Source organism: Aspergillus pseudoviridinutans (assembly GCF_018340605.1).
Source record: "Aspergillus pseudoviridinutans IFM 55266 DNA, scaffold_8, whole genome shotgun sequence".
In the NCBI taxonomy this organism is placed as follows: domain Eukaryota; kingdom Fungi; phylum Ascomycota; class Eurotiomycetes; order Eurotiales; family Aspergillaceae; genus Aspergillus; species Aspergillus pseudoviridinutans.
In genome coordinates this window covers 1521013-1535083 of record NW_025091288.1, presented here as the reverse complement: position 1 = coordinate 1535083, position 14071 = coordinate 1521013, and the positions used below count along the sequence as shown (strand labels likewise).

Genomic DNA, 14071 nt, shown 5'->3' with positions numbered 1-14071 from the left:
CGTGAAACCATGTTAGCATCATCTGCAAGCGTTAATACATCAAATATTAAGCTGATACAAAGATATCTGATGCAAACTTCACCATCTTTTGGCTGATCGAAGCATCTCATTGCCTCAACAACATCTCTATACAAACAGCTGTCAGAGAGGGCACGATAAAGTCACGGGAGCACGCTAAGCCCGATTTGGCGGAGTAGATGCTCCGCTCAAGATGCATTTTTCGTTCCCCGCGCTTTAGGGGAAGCCTTCAGATGGCATCTAAGCATTATACCATGTTTCTGAAGTCAGTTATCATCAAAGATACTGGGAAATTCATGCTCGTTGCTGGGATAATGCCATGGAACACTCCTTGTCATGTACACTGCCTGCTCTATATCTCAATAGATGCCAAGATCTGTTGTTACATAAAACATCCTCCCATTGGCTACTTCTGCCGTCATCCGGCCAAATTAGCCTTTTTTAGTGACGTTAGCGCGATAAGAGGCCGGAATCAATCCGGCCTCCGAAGATAGCCGAAGATCACACGTGATTCATACAGATAAGGTTGGAGATGCGCTCACGTGGACTGTTGGCATGAAAATGAAATATGAAGACCATATGGAGCTACGGGAGCATCCAGGTTTGTCGGATCGCGTGACTGACTGTTAGTCTATGTCAGATCTCCTTGAGGAACATATTTCTCACCGTACAATTCACCAGCAAATCAACAGCCTCGTTATCAATGTAAGCTCATGGGAAGTTGTTAGCTTCTGAGCAATGAACTCGAGAGTCGAGACCACCCCTTCTTGGTTACCAGCACCCATTATACGGGGAGGGTTATGCGCCAAAGTAGCGATTGACTGGTGACTTATCCTGGCAAAATCTTCCTTGGAGTTCACCCGCGAGGGATTGGTACAATTGAAGACGATTCGTCGAATGTAAGCAAGGTTCCGATGCGATGATCATGGGTTGAAACAAGCGCCTAGATGGCATGCCCTTCCTGATGACTTGCGCCGTGCACATTGAAGGACCACAAAATGTACTTTAATGCGTTTGACCCCAGTCGATCAGTCGTGCGGCCATTGTATCTGAAACAGCCACAATTACATAACTACTGGGAAGGAGTAGCTCGCATATTCACTTGAAAGGCCCACCCTGTTGTAAAAAGCATAAGGTAGGCATCGAAGGATTGACCGATATTATATAGATAAAAGGTCTTGTCGATAATCATGCTACCATAAGGGCCGATTCCCTTGAAGTAAGTTGCCCAGGCCGACACGATTGGCACGGTGTTCATGCTCTCAAAGTACCAGACTCTGAATGCTCATGGCAGACGCCGTTGACCAGTCTGCTTTCTTGGAGCATTCCTCATATGAAGCAGAGATGATTTGCATTGAGACAAGTCTATGCAGAATATGTCTAGTAAACCCGTAATCGGCATAATGTACACTTCGTGACTAATTTACACAGTTCACTTCAAAAACGTCGAAGTGGTATATAGTTGGTTCTTGCAAAAGTCGTTAGCTATGACCAGAGAGCCGAACATCAGAACTTACTGCACCCAAGATCATATGTCAAAGCAGCATAGACCCAGATATATGTATTCGCTCAACCTACTTATGACCCGATTGTATGGTATCAATGTCACCCGCTCGACCCTTGAGTATCTGTGCTCGGAGACACTTTTTGAAGCTTCCTGTACTCCTCTTCCAGAGCTTTCTGCATCTCAAACTCGGCTTGTCGCTCCAATCGAATCCGCTGCTTTTCCATATCTCGTTCAACGCCTTTGTGCATTTGCTATCAAGACAACAGAGAATTAGCCTCTATACTTGAGGGATACCGAGAAGTCTCCTAGCTTACCGCTTTCTCTTGCTCTTGGGACCAGTGCACAAAGTAAACGATCCCCGCAGTACCAAGACTGGTGAGCGCTAGTGTCACCTTGGAAGCTCGAGACATTGTAGTGTCCTCTAAGAATTGCACCACGTAAACGGCGCAATTGCGATCTGACAATGCCTGGCAATCTAAAAAGCCATTATCGGTAATAATCATCAACGGCAGCGGTGTGGGATGGCAGAACCTCCGACCGCCTTGCGGGTCATTCGTGGCGTATGCGGTTCGGGGATCGAGCTGTCCATCACCAGCTCCACAACTCTACCTAATCTATCCTGAGCTCTGTCTCCTTTATTTGACTATTGTCGCGGTATCTAAAGACACTTCGGCACAATGGTGAGCTACGTGTGCTCTTGTGATTTGAAGTATGGCGGAGACGCTAACATAGTTGATCTAGTCCGCCCAGAACTCAGCAGGCATTCAGACCCTCCTCGATGTAGGTCATGCTGGTGTGATTGCTGTTGGACTTAGACTAATGCTCCCCTATTAGGCTGAGAGAGAGGCTCAGAAGATTGTACAGCAAGGTTTGTTTCCTATCCTTTCGTCTTTATGATTGTTAAAGTTTTGTATTTCATGAGACCTTGCTAACCTCCTGCGACTCCAGCCAGAGAATGTATGCCCGCATGAACTTCGCCCTCGATTGCCATATCTGACTATGGGTACAAATAGATCGCACAAAGCGGATAAGGGACGCAAAGGCAGAGGCTCAGAAGGAAATTGACGAGTACAGACAACAGAAGGAGGAGGAATTCAAGAAGTTTGAGGCTGAGGTGAGTCTTGATTCTGACGATAGGTTCTGATGCATCCAATGCAGCGGGGTCTGCAACCCCAGCGACCTCATAATTGTGGCTGACTATTGAACAATTCCGCAGCACTCGAGCGGATACAAGAAGGCCGAGGAGGATGCCAACAAAGAGGCAGAGGGCAAGCTTCAAGAGATTCAAGCTGCAGGCAAGGAGAAGGGCGGCAAGGTTGTTGATGACCTGATCAATGCAGTCGTTGATGTGAAGCCTCAGGCGTCAGACAAGATAAAGGCATAGAAGTTTGGTACATCAATGTCTGCTGTCTTTAATCCCGTGCGCAGTGGTTGCATCTGTTCGGTTTTTTGCTTGCTTTAGGGTCTTGAACATAGCTTCTGTGTTGCTGTTCGCATTAGATATCAAATATCCCTGTTTCTCCCAAGATTTCCTGCGCTTAGCAAGAACGATAGAAAAGATGGGTGCCTTATCATAGTGAGCTCGATTGATGGTTGCAGATCAAGCGGGTATTCTAGAGTCAGCGTCCATCACCTAACATTCACCTGACATTCCATCAGCGAAAGTCTGGCAATATGTGCAGATATGCGCACATCCATATTAGCCCGTTGTCGGTCTCAGCGCCTGTGATTACTTGACAAGCATGTACGGAGTATATGGTAAATTCTGCCTGAGGCATGAATCGCCGATCCACTTGCGTCATAAGGACCGCGGCATCTAAATCACAAGTAAACTTGTCCTTCACTCCTCTTTCTTTGGAACTATTAAAACAAAAAACAGATTTTGGTGGATGAACATGGGACATGTTGGCGCACAATTGGATGCGTCTGCACAAGTAAGGGTTCTTCGCAGCCTTTGTAGGTTTCGATCATCTGGTTCTTCCTATCGGAGTTTCCACTCTTTACCACGCAGGAGCAATTCGCATAAGCATACAGGTCCATATACTCTTGATCCTCGACTAGAAGACCTTGGGAAGGTTATACGAGACGAATATGCGGTAATCAGATATCATTACGGTACGACTTATGATTCCCCATCCTTCCTGTGTCCAAAAGTTGGCTTATTGATCGATCTTGGTCGTCGCATCAGAAACCCCAAAGCATCCCGTTGTCCTTGCGCATGGGCTTTTAGGTTTTGATGAATTGCGCCTTGCTGGCCCTCTCCTTCCTGGAGTTCAGTACTGGCGCGGAATTAAGGAAGCTTTGACCCTGAAAGGAGTCGAAGTCATCACTGCAACTGTACCTCCTTCCGCGTCCATTGAGATGCGTGCGGAGGAGCTGGTGAAGGATATAGATGAGGGCGCCCAGGGGAAAGCTGTAAATATTATTGCGTATGTATTTTCCGCTTTAAAGGTTCAAGAGTAGCTTTCAGACTGACCCGTATACAGACATAGTATGGTAAGATAACCCTTAACGTATTTTAGGGGTCGAGGTGTTCACAGTCGTCTTACAGGGGTGAGATACTCGATAATCAGATGAGACTTCTTTGATGATTTTGTTGACCATGACAAGGGGTCTTGATGCTCGGTACATGATAAGTCGTCTAAGACCGAAGAAGTTCAAGGTCTTGTCTTTGACAACAATTGCAAGTCCTCATCGAGGTATGTTGTGCCTTGGAATGATTCATGACTGTTTGCTTAGATGATTCAGGCTCTGCGGTTGCAGATTATGTGCTTGAGCGGATTGGCGGTTCGTTCCATCATTATTACCCTATGCAGAAAACCAAACTCATACCTATAAACCTGCAGACGAACGACTACCCCAGTTATATTATGCTCTCGGAAAACTCAAGGTTGAAACTGGAGCCTTTTCTCAGTTGACGCGCAAGTACATGGAAGATACGTTCAATCCAGCGACGCCTGACGTTGAGGATGTCCGGTGAGTGGTCTGCAGTAAATCAAGGGCAGCAAGGCTGAGTGTTGTACAGTTACTTCAGCTACGGCGCAGCGATGCAACCAAGCTTTTGGTCTATGTTCCGCTTGTCCCATCGCGTTCTCCAAGAGGTGGAAGGATATAACGATGGGCTAGTCAGCGTCGCTAGCAGCAAATGGGGAAAGTACAAAGGCACCCTTGAAGGGGTGAGCCACCTGGACCTGATCAACTGGTCCAACAGGTTGAAGTGGCTTGCGGGTGAGATAACTGGAAATAGGCAAAGGTCTGTAAAATCTCTCCCTGGCCTTGGATTCGTCCCACTGATATGAGCTGGTTCCAATTGTAGGTTCAACGCCATCGCGTTCTACCTTGACATTGCAGGTAGGATGCGTCAAATTTCTCGCGCGACCAACTTATTTCTGTGGCTGACCATCCATGTTAGATATGCTTGCTAAGGAAGGCCTTTGATGACGCTTAGTTTGGTTGTTGACGAGAAATCTTGATGCCTAGTGATCAGCGACTGGAAGCTACTGGATGATGCTCGTTTTTGTCCCTTTCTGGAAACTCGGCGATACCCGATTAGACTAGCGATTTCTACCTTATGACACGGCAATTGCATTGTGCATATCATGGCAAACATACTAGGTATAGGTACATGTCTTGACGTCGTCCAATAATGATCGGCCTTCTGCACAGCTTTCTGAATCAGCGGTAACGTCGAGGGTGGCGGTGCAGCTCTATTTCCGTGGAATGCGAGTGGCTTTGCTCGAACCCCGGCCTAGGCCCAGAAGAACAGCAGATCAGGAGAACCACAATAAGCCAATAAGGAGGTAAAGGGGGATGAGGAGTTGTAGAAGACAACAATAAGACGACAGCCACTTCTTCGTCTTTCGATTGTTTCAATTTGTGATGATGAAAGTGAGACCCTGTCAGAGTGTCAGGAAGAGTCACTAAGAGTGGCCCCACGCCCGCCTTTTGCTCTTCGTATTGGAAGAACGTCATATTTCCCACCCTCAGATACCCGTTAACTAGTTAGTTAGTCCATGCCGGACTCCCGTGCTCTTTTCTCCGTCTTACACTTGATCTCTATGACACTGGTGTGGATCTAATTTTTTATAAGATCAGATTGTACAGTAATTCCATATTTGTATCGGCCGGTTGGGGTTTCGACGGAGACTGCACGGTGTCGCTTCAACTACATCAGCAACCACCATTTCCACTATCATCTTCATCAAGAAGGCAACTCTCGGCTGCTGATATCGAGTGCCTGCTATGTCTGTAACCATCCATTTGGACAGGAATCATGCTCATTTCACCAATCTCGACTTCCTAACGGGTAGAGTTGTGCTCCACCTCCCCTCAGAAGCTCCGATAGGAGGCATTCAAGTGAAACTTGAGGGAGAAAGCAGAACTCGACTTTCAGGCCCACGGCATCCACACAGTGAACAGTCGGATAAGAAACGGACGGAGCTTGAAGTTCATAAGGTTCGTCTATTCGAAACAGTAAATCAAAAATATCAGTTCGACTAACCGATTTGACAGATCTTGTACAAGGTTGAGACGCTCTTCCCAACTCCGGCTATTTTCAACCAGAAAACTCAGAATACGTCGTACACTTTTGCTGCTGGGACGTACGAGTATCCCTTCCGATTCAAAGTGAGTATATGGCCGCTATCTGAGGCGACGACGTCGGCTGACACGATTCAAGTTCCCTTTCAACAATTCATGCAGCTCACACAATAGTATGCTCACCAACCTGAACTTTACCGGGTTGAAGGTTGAGGTGGCCAAGGATACAAATCGGCACGTTAAGAAAACCTTGCCTCCTTCTTTGAGTGGTTTTCCAGGCATGGCAGAGATCAAATATTATGTGAAGGCAACAGTCATTCGCCCACAGTTCTACAAGGAGAATCTGAGAGCCGTATGTACCAGTCTTTGGCAGTAGTGAATATAGTGGATATCGTCATGAATAGCTGCTGACTTTTTACCAGATCACGCCGTTGAATTTCCTCCCAATTGAGCCTCCACGGACTGGAAGGCCTAACGAAGAGACGTATGCTAGACGTCACCATCAATTCAGCAAAGTTCCCGAAAAGATCAGAACCAAGAGTCTATTCTCCAAAGCTTCCTCCTCATCGCTCCGGGATGTGGGAGGAGAACCTGTCCGTGTCTCTGCAGATGCAAGACTGCCGAACCCATCCATTCTTACTTGTAATGAGCCAATACCTCTGAGGTTGCTGGTGAGGAAGGTCTCCGAGTCATTCGAGACGATCTTCCTTCAGATGCTGCAAATTGAGCTGATTAGTTATACCCACGTCCTGGCCCATGATCTTCGGCGCACGGAAGGCGGCAGCTGGGTTCTCCTCAGCCGCAGTAATATGTCTATTCCTCTTGGCAGAGGAGGGGATCCCGCTGGTACAGAATGGACACTTGATCCCTCCATGTGGAACCGCATAGCGTTGCCCAGTTCAGTTGCGCCATCCTTTGAGACTTGTAATATATCACGAAATTATGAACTCGAGGTACGGATCGGCTTGAGTCACGGGAGTATCGGAGACATGAAGGTATGTTTGGATCTGGTCACTGTGCTCAATGTTCCTGCTTTGCTGACATTCGAAGCCCCAACTCATCGTACTTCCCTTGAGAATGCCAGTCAAAGTGTATTCTGGAATAGCTCCTCCACAAGCACTGCTAGATGCCATGGCTACTACTGGTCAAGCGACATCCTCTAAACCTGCGCCGATGACCGGCCACCCTATGGATGATACAGTCGAGCGTCCACCAGTACCTCCCCGGCCAACGGGTCCGGTCATGCCCACCAGTGTAGAGGATGTCTATGACGAAGCACCCCCCAGCTATGAAGACGCGATGGCTGAAACTCTAAGCCCTGTGGATGGCCCCCGCCGCGAGTATAACCCACCAGATGCTTCTTCTTCCAGCAGAACCATTGAACCTGGAGCTGATTCGACATCGTCAGTATTCCGGAGAAAGGAACGTGAGGCCACATCGCCGTACGGCCACCCTACAGCCAACTCGTCGTCGGAATCGTTTGACATGCTTCCTTCCACCCCTCCGGAGTCTCATTCCGGCTCACCTCCCACGTCCCCGGTTGCACGCCAGCAGAGTGTGCTCAAGATGCACAAGGCGCTTCCTCCAGACGATGAAAGCCCGCCTCAATATCAGCAGGTTGCTGAAAGCCCTACATCAGCGCCGCAAAACCGCAATGATAGAGGACAATCTCAACCTGGATTTCGTCCGATCAATCTTGGAGTACCCAACAGAAAGCCTGTACCTCGGAGTCCAAGCACGGGAGGCTCACGAGCCTAGACTTGTCGTAGTAGACGACGACGACGACGACGACGACGACGTCCAGTCTTTCGCATCAGGAAACGACCTTTTTCCGCGTCTTCGCCCACAACAGCACTATCGCAACAGTTAACAACCATGTCCCGACAGGTTTCCTGTGATCTGCCTTCAAGAGAAAAAAAGACAATAGAATCATATACGACTAATGGCCACCTCCACCAACAGCATACGATGCATCTGAAGGATATTTGGCTTCCCTAAAGCCAGCATACCCCTCGTTAAAACTCTACATAATCTTTGATACCACCCCATATTTGTCCTGAGGTGCATGATTACTCTTCTACAATGTTATTTATATTTTACCGCTACTGGTAATAAAGATACTCTCGAGACAGAAGCCACCTCATGCACGTTACGTGCAATGCGTTTGTGCTTTGTATTCAGATCCTTTCAAGCTTCATTGTAGCAAAGGGCCTTCACACGACAAAGTTGATATTGCTTTACTCAAACAATCCATCACTTAAAATGCCTTCCCACAGCGAGTTTACAACAACTATAACATTAGGAATTTAATCTTTGTCTTGGGGTTTTCTTTGAGAGACTGAGGATATGTTATGGGTTGGTGCCTCAGGCGTCTTAGGACCAAACGGGATTAGCGGTCAAAGCCTCAAAGAAAGAGCTCTCTCCGCGAGCTGTCAAGCTAGCTCGCCATGTTGTTTTCAGCTGTGCCGTCTCGATCTTTTCTCCAGTAATCGCATCTTCTTTTCGCAGATAACAGTATGTGTATCGTCTTTGCTTTCTACTTTCGTCTGTAACTCTGTCAGTCTCAACCGGCTTCTTTACGCCGCTTGTGCTCTACCTCCTCCCAATTTTTTCGCGTCACCGACTCTGACCACTTGCGATTGAACGGCATCATCCTCCAGAGTAAAGGATAGCACGAATTAGTGGCGCTTCCAAATGACATATCCCTAGACAAATCAACGCCCCGCTATCTCTAGAAGCTGAAGGTGTTCAAGTACCCCCACGATGCGTCTCCACCTTAACATTCAGCGTCACGGTCTACCCGTGACGCGCATTCTTTGGACGACGTCACCGCCGTCAATGTACGGTCAAGCGACGCCTAGCTCCTCCGTAATACCTGCTGCCGCTTCTGCTATTGCATCGACGCGTGCGCCGAATGCGCTATACTCAAGCGGCGGATATACCATCGCGCAGCTGCTGGAGGATGTCAATGAGGTGGTCCCGTTGGAAACGGAGCCGGCGATTTTTGACAGCGAATCGAGCGGCCAGTGGGGCTTGGAGGATTATGCTGTTGAAGTGGGTGGCTCCGAGTGTCTGCATTTCATGGAGGTGGATGGGCTCCTCAGAGATGGTGATGAAGTAGTGTAAGTTGGTAGATCCGGCATCACCCTGCTGCTTGTGCGTGTCCACTGTCATTGCTTGGTGCTGATTTTGAGTCGTCAGAATCCGCGCCCTTCAAATCGCAGATCTCAGAGCGAGACGGCTCTCCGGTCGCCACCAGATTTCGAGCGACGGCAAACATCTTATCGATGGGGTCCCGTTTGGCCGGCCTTTCCTCAAACGGCAAACGTCCTCCAGACCGGCGATTGCGATCCCACCAAGGAAGAAACGGCGCACTATGCTTGCGACTTGGGACGGTGATGTGGGCTATGGTGATGATGAGGTACAATGGACTATTCCTGGACGAGTAAGCTCAATGAAGGAGCTCTCGAGACTCAAGGCTCATGACGATGATGGCATTCACGATGAATATACGGATTATCATCATGACGACGATTATGAAGACTACCATGAGAGTCAAGAGGAATCCGGCGACGGGACAGTCATCCGTCATCCCCTCAGTGAGGGCGAGGATGACGAAGCTTCGGAAAGTGACGCGGACGATTCAGACTTCGAGGCCGAAGACTTGGCGGAAGAGCTGGAGGCTCTTGAGAAAGACCGGGAGACCGTTGGCTTGCCATCAGTGGAAGTACCAGAAAAAAAGCCCACCGGGCCTGGAGGCTATCCCCTGCGGACCAGGGCCAGTATCCTACGCACTACTTCCGGGCGCCACGCCGACCATCAAGCTGCGATAAAAAGCCCATCTGAAGCAGGTTCTTCGCGACGAGACTCCAGAGCTGTGCGGTTCAAGGGGACCCAGCGGCAGGCGTCACCTTGTCCCTCTCAGAGTGAGGGCGATTCTCACTTGAGTAAGGCCGAACAGACTTCCGAGGACTCGCCCTCTATATACAAGAGCTTCAGCAGCAGTTCTTCGAGTGACACCGATGATTCGACATCTGACGAGGAAGGCTCGACTTCTCCTTCCGAAACGACGACTTCTGCTTCGGAGGTGTCCTCGTCTGAGTCCGAGGCAGAAGATGTTGAGTCTGAAGATGACGACTCGTCCTCCGAGTCAGACGAATCCACAACATCCGAATCGGAGGACGAGTCCCTTTCCAGTCCCGCTTGGAACAGACAACTACAGCCCAAGGTGAACCCTCCAGGTCACGGTTCCCTCAGGACTAAGAAGAGCAATCAACGCAACAAATTGCGACGGAGGCTCTCGAAGCTCAAGGAGCTTGGCGCTCTGCCTTCCGAAGCCGACTTTGCAGCCCTCCGAGAATGGGAAGCAAAGAATGGGGTCTGGTACGAGCCACCTGAGCACAAGCCGAATGAGAAGCGCCGAACGAACGAAGAAGAACAGGAGGAGTTTGAAGCAAAAAGGCAAAAGTTGCTCCATGCTCTGGCAACAGGCGGAGTAGACGTCGACGCAATCATGGAGAAAGAGAATGAGCCCCTGGAGGCAAAGACGACGGACGAGCCAGCGGAGGAGGATGCTGAGTTCAACGGTTCCGTTTTGGAACCTGCTAACAAACGACGTACTTTGGATGTCGCAAGCTCCAGACGGTTGCTTTTTGGGTCTTTAGGGGTGCGAGCACCACGGTCCAAGGAAGATGAAGAAGCCACTCGAAAGAAACTCGCAGGAAAAGTCAACAACTTCCGTGCCAAGATTTCAGAAGAGCAATCTCCCGCTGAGGAAAGCGATAGTGAAGCGGAATCAAACTGGCAAGACAAGCTGGTTCTCAAAGCTACTGAATGTGTTTTCGATGATATTGAGCTTTCTACACCTCCTTTCCCATTTGAACAGCGCTGGGATGCTGAGGCTCATCAAATTATAAAGAAGCGCAAGGGCTGGGGGCGCAAGAGGAAGAGAAGACAGCAATTGCAGGTCTATGAGGCAGACGAGTATGAAGATTACGCGGAGGACTATAATGGACACTATACCGAAGAGGACATTCAGCTCACTTACGATGATCCAGAGCAGCAGCTGAGCACCGAGCTCACGAACGGAGTCGAGCCAGCGGGTGAAGAGGCATCAGAAAACACACAGGACGATCTCCCTCCTCTACCAGCGGATCTGAGCTCTGTCCAGGATCTGACGGAAGGCGATTTGAAGCAAGGATCAGTAATCGCTTTCAAACAGCTTATTGTGTCCAAGGAGACGAACTGGCAACCTACTGTGTCCGATTATCTTGTGGCGAGGATAGACGACGTCTTCGAAGACAGTGTACTCAAGCTGCAGCTTGCCAAGCGCGACCGGCGACAAGTCGAGCAACCCGACGAGGATGACGAAGAAGATKGCACTCGAGGATATGACAAATTCGAAATGCCCGGCATGGACGATGATCAAGCGGAAGACGACGGTTTCCGAGAGATATCCTTCGCCGATCTGTTTGATGCAAAGCTCGTTCAAGCTGCGGATGCGGCAGACGTTGGGGGTGCCGACAAAGTCAGCAAGTCAGTACATTGATCCTCTTTCCACTGCTCGAGTTGTCTGGCGTGCATGCGCTCACCCAAACCAAGCTCCTCCGCAGCTGAGGGCTCCTTTCTTCAGAATTCCAAGACCACCGGCGAGGATGAAACGATGCGTGAGGCTGAGGCAGTCAATGATAGCAATAGGAACTCTCCCCAACCATCTGTCAGTTCGCATGTTCGTGAGGATCTTCAAACGCCTGCAGACGAAACCGTCGAGGCAGTTGATCATACCGCAGAAGGGAGCGGAGGTAGTGGTCCAAAAGAAGACGCCAGCCCTGTTATACAATCACCACAATTCGTTGGATTTCACTCTCCTCAAGCTGGGACGCGACCATCGCTCCCCGAACCGAGCCCTGAGCAGGAGACTCGCGAAGTCACCTCTGCTGGTACTCAGAATGCAGATGGGGGCGATGATAGTGGAGAACAACCCAATTCCCTTCCACATGCCACAGAGGCCCCCTCAACTCCGCGGTCTACTGTTCCTCCCAACGCCTTCAATGACGCTCCTCCAGCGACCGGTTCAGAAGGCGACCTGCAATTGCTCAGCAGCCCGGACAATCTCGTTAATTTCAACCGTTTGCTTGAACAGCTCTTCCAGGGCAAGCGGCCGACTCCGGGCTCTCCAGCTCCGAAGAATGAGCCAGACCACAATCCGGGGATGCCACAGTCACGGGCATCATCGCCTTCTAGTTCTTTTGTGCCTAACCCGAACTACGAAATCGACAAGGCCCATGAAGAGCGCCTGCGACGAGGCTCGCAGAAAGCCAAGGGCGATACTGTGACAGAAGAAGACGAATCGGCAGTGGACTCTGCACCGCCAAAGTCCCAGTTATCCACTCCCATATCCTGCAGAAGCCCTACAAGCGCACAGCCGCAGAGGTCTCCTACGCCTCAGGACCAATCCCACATGAGTTCAATCCAAGAAAACAGCAACTGGCTGACCCGACACGACGAGGCGTCTGGCACTCAGCCTCCCACAGCTTCGCAGCTCTCGAATATAGTCGATCTGACTCAGTCGAGTCCGCCGGTCTCGCCTGGCGGAAGTGATGAGGACTTTGCCAAATCACATCGACTGCCGCGGGGCCCTGGGTGGGTGCAGAAGAATGTTCCGAGTACCCAGAGACGCACCAGGCTTTCTTCGTCCGGAGTCAGACGCAGACACTGAATGACATGAGCATCTAGCCACCCAGCCAGAAATATGAATGGTGAAAGAAGGATTGTAAATACCTATTTGCTGTGAATGTGTATTTTGTTTGTTGTCCATATGTTGCTATGTTAGGCGCTGAAGGAGTTGAAGTGTACATAATAATGTCTTTCCTGGTTGTACCTATTCTACCACTCATAGCCATCTAATCTCTCAAACGCATGATTGCTGCGGCACTTGTTCAGTACCTTAATTTCTGCTCTGGCTATTTCTTTCTCTGCGTCGTGGCGTAACGGTTTGATTGACATGAAGCGACTAGGCCAGTAGATATATATCAAGTCTGAAGTAGAGCCGGAAGAGAAACAACTTCCGCAACAAGTAGTCAAGCACAAATACAGTTGTTGATACACTCATATGACTCAATTTACCTTTAGATTCCCTTTAACCGTGGATCCGGATTTGCTGAGTGTAAGTATTCAGGTGTCTATCTCTCTGTTCACTGCAACTCGCAAACGACCATACCGCATTGATGTAATGTTTTTCCCTGTGTGGTGCTTTGCTTAAGATAGGTAGGCAATTGCATTATACAATAAAGTACAAAAGGGCGAGAATCATGAATATAAACTGAATCAAAAATGATGTCAAATCTGGCGGGTACTGTCGCTCTTTCTCATAGCAACTGGAAAGTTATAAACGCATGTAGCCCTTTATCTTATCTATCCGATCTATGGATACGGCAGTTGTTGGATGTTTCCGTTTTCACCTCTGGTAATCACATCCATAGTAGGACCATTGATGTTATGACCGGTAGAGCCGGAACTGATATCATATAGGACCACATTGTTCTCCATAAGAAGCAGCTAGACTGTTGGATCCAATCCTGTTCTCGTTTTGATGGTAGAATGGTGGATGACAATTTGAGTGCTGTGATTGGTCACAGCCAGCATATGTCACTACGTCATCGTCCATCACCGCGACGGAGGAGCAGCAGCAGCAATGTTGCATGTATAGATGGATAGATGAATAGATGGCGTATCGACTTCATACCTCTAGTCTATTCAAATGGAAGAAAGGGAATGAATAATCATCTGCGTATATCCCCTACCAAGGTTAAATGAATCTTCCTAGCAAGAATAATACTCTCGATCTACTCCGTGTAAATCAAGTGTCCAAGAGGATTCCTTATGCATTTACCCCTCCCCCGCGGGTCACGCAATTTATCTAGGCTCCAAGTTCCTCGTTCTTCTCTATCCTCTTCTACTCGTCTACTATCATCCTTTTCTTCCAATCGAGCCGGCCGCTGTGCCTGT

General features: G+C 49.1%; 5 protein-coding genes across 5 annotated transcripts; 4 read left to right on the top strand and 1 right to left on the bottom strand.

Annotated features, from left to right (window-relative positions):
- Positions 1 to 1623: 1623 nt before the first annotated feature.
- Asppvi_010614 (protein PET117) lies at positions 1624 to 1935 on the bottom strand (the record flags this gene model as incomplete). The annotated part of the gene is made up of 2 exons (XM_043306453.1): positions 1624 to 1776; positions 1840 to 1935. 2 exons carry the CDS (start codon positions 1933 to 1935, stop codon positions 1624 to 1626), a joined length of 249 nt encoding a protein of 82 aa, XP_043162388.1.
- A 267-nt stretch (positions 1936 to 2202) lies between these two features.
- On the top strand, positions 2203 to 2909 carry Asppvi_010613 (uncharacterized protein; the record flags this gene model as incomplete). The annotated part of the gene is made up of 5 exons (XM_043306452.1): positions 2203 to 2205; positions 2267 to 2305; positions 2360 to 2393; positions 2539 to 2639; positions 2742 to 2909. The coding sequence occupies 5 exons, from the start codon at positions 2203 to 2205 to the stop codon at positions 2907 to 2909; spliced, it is 345 nt and encodes a 114-aa protein (XP_043162387.1).
- Positions 2910 to 3414: 505 nt separating this feature from the next.
- Asppvi_010612 (triglyceride lipase) lies at positions 3415 to 4824 on the top strand (the record flags this gene model as incomplete). The annotated part of the gene is made up of 6 exons (XM_043306451.1): positions 3415 to 3640; positions 3714 to 3954; positions 4136 to 4224; positions 4274 to 4312; positions 4372 to 4501; positions 4551 to 4824. The coding sequence occupies 6 exons, from the start codon at positions 3415 to 3417 to the stop codon at positions 4822 to 4824; spliced, it is 999 nt and encodes a 332-aa protein (XP_043162386.1).
- Positions 4825 to 5767: 943 nt separating this feature from the next.
- On the top strand, positions 5768 to 7822 carry Asppvi_010611 (arrestin (or S-antigen), N-terminal domain protein; the record flags this gene model as incomplete). The annotated part of the gene is made up of 5 exons (XM_043306450.1): positions 5768 to 5980; positions 6038 to 6151; positions 6204 to 6416; positions 6487 to 7059; positions 7115 to 7822. 5 exons carry the CDS (start codon positions 5768 to 5770, stop codon positions 7820 to 7822), a joined length of 1821 nt encoding a protein of 606 aa, XP_043162385.1.
- Positions 7823 to 8827: 1005 nt separating this feature from the next.
- Positions 8828 to 12782, top strand: Asppvi_010610 (uncharacterized protein; the record flags this gene model as incomplete). The annotated part of the gene is made up of 3 exons (XM_043306449.1): positions 8828 to 9186; positions 9266 to 11599; positions 11666 to 12782. 3 exons carry the CDS (start codon positions 8828 to 8830, stop codon positions 12780 to 12782), a joined length of 3810 nt encoding a protein of 1269 aa, XP_043162384.1.
- Between the last annotated feature and the right edge of the window lie 1289 nt (positions 12783 to 14071).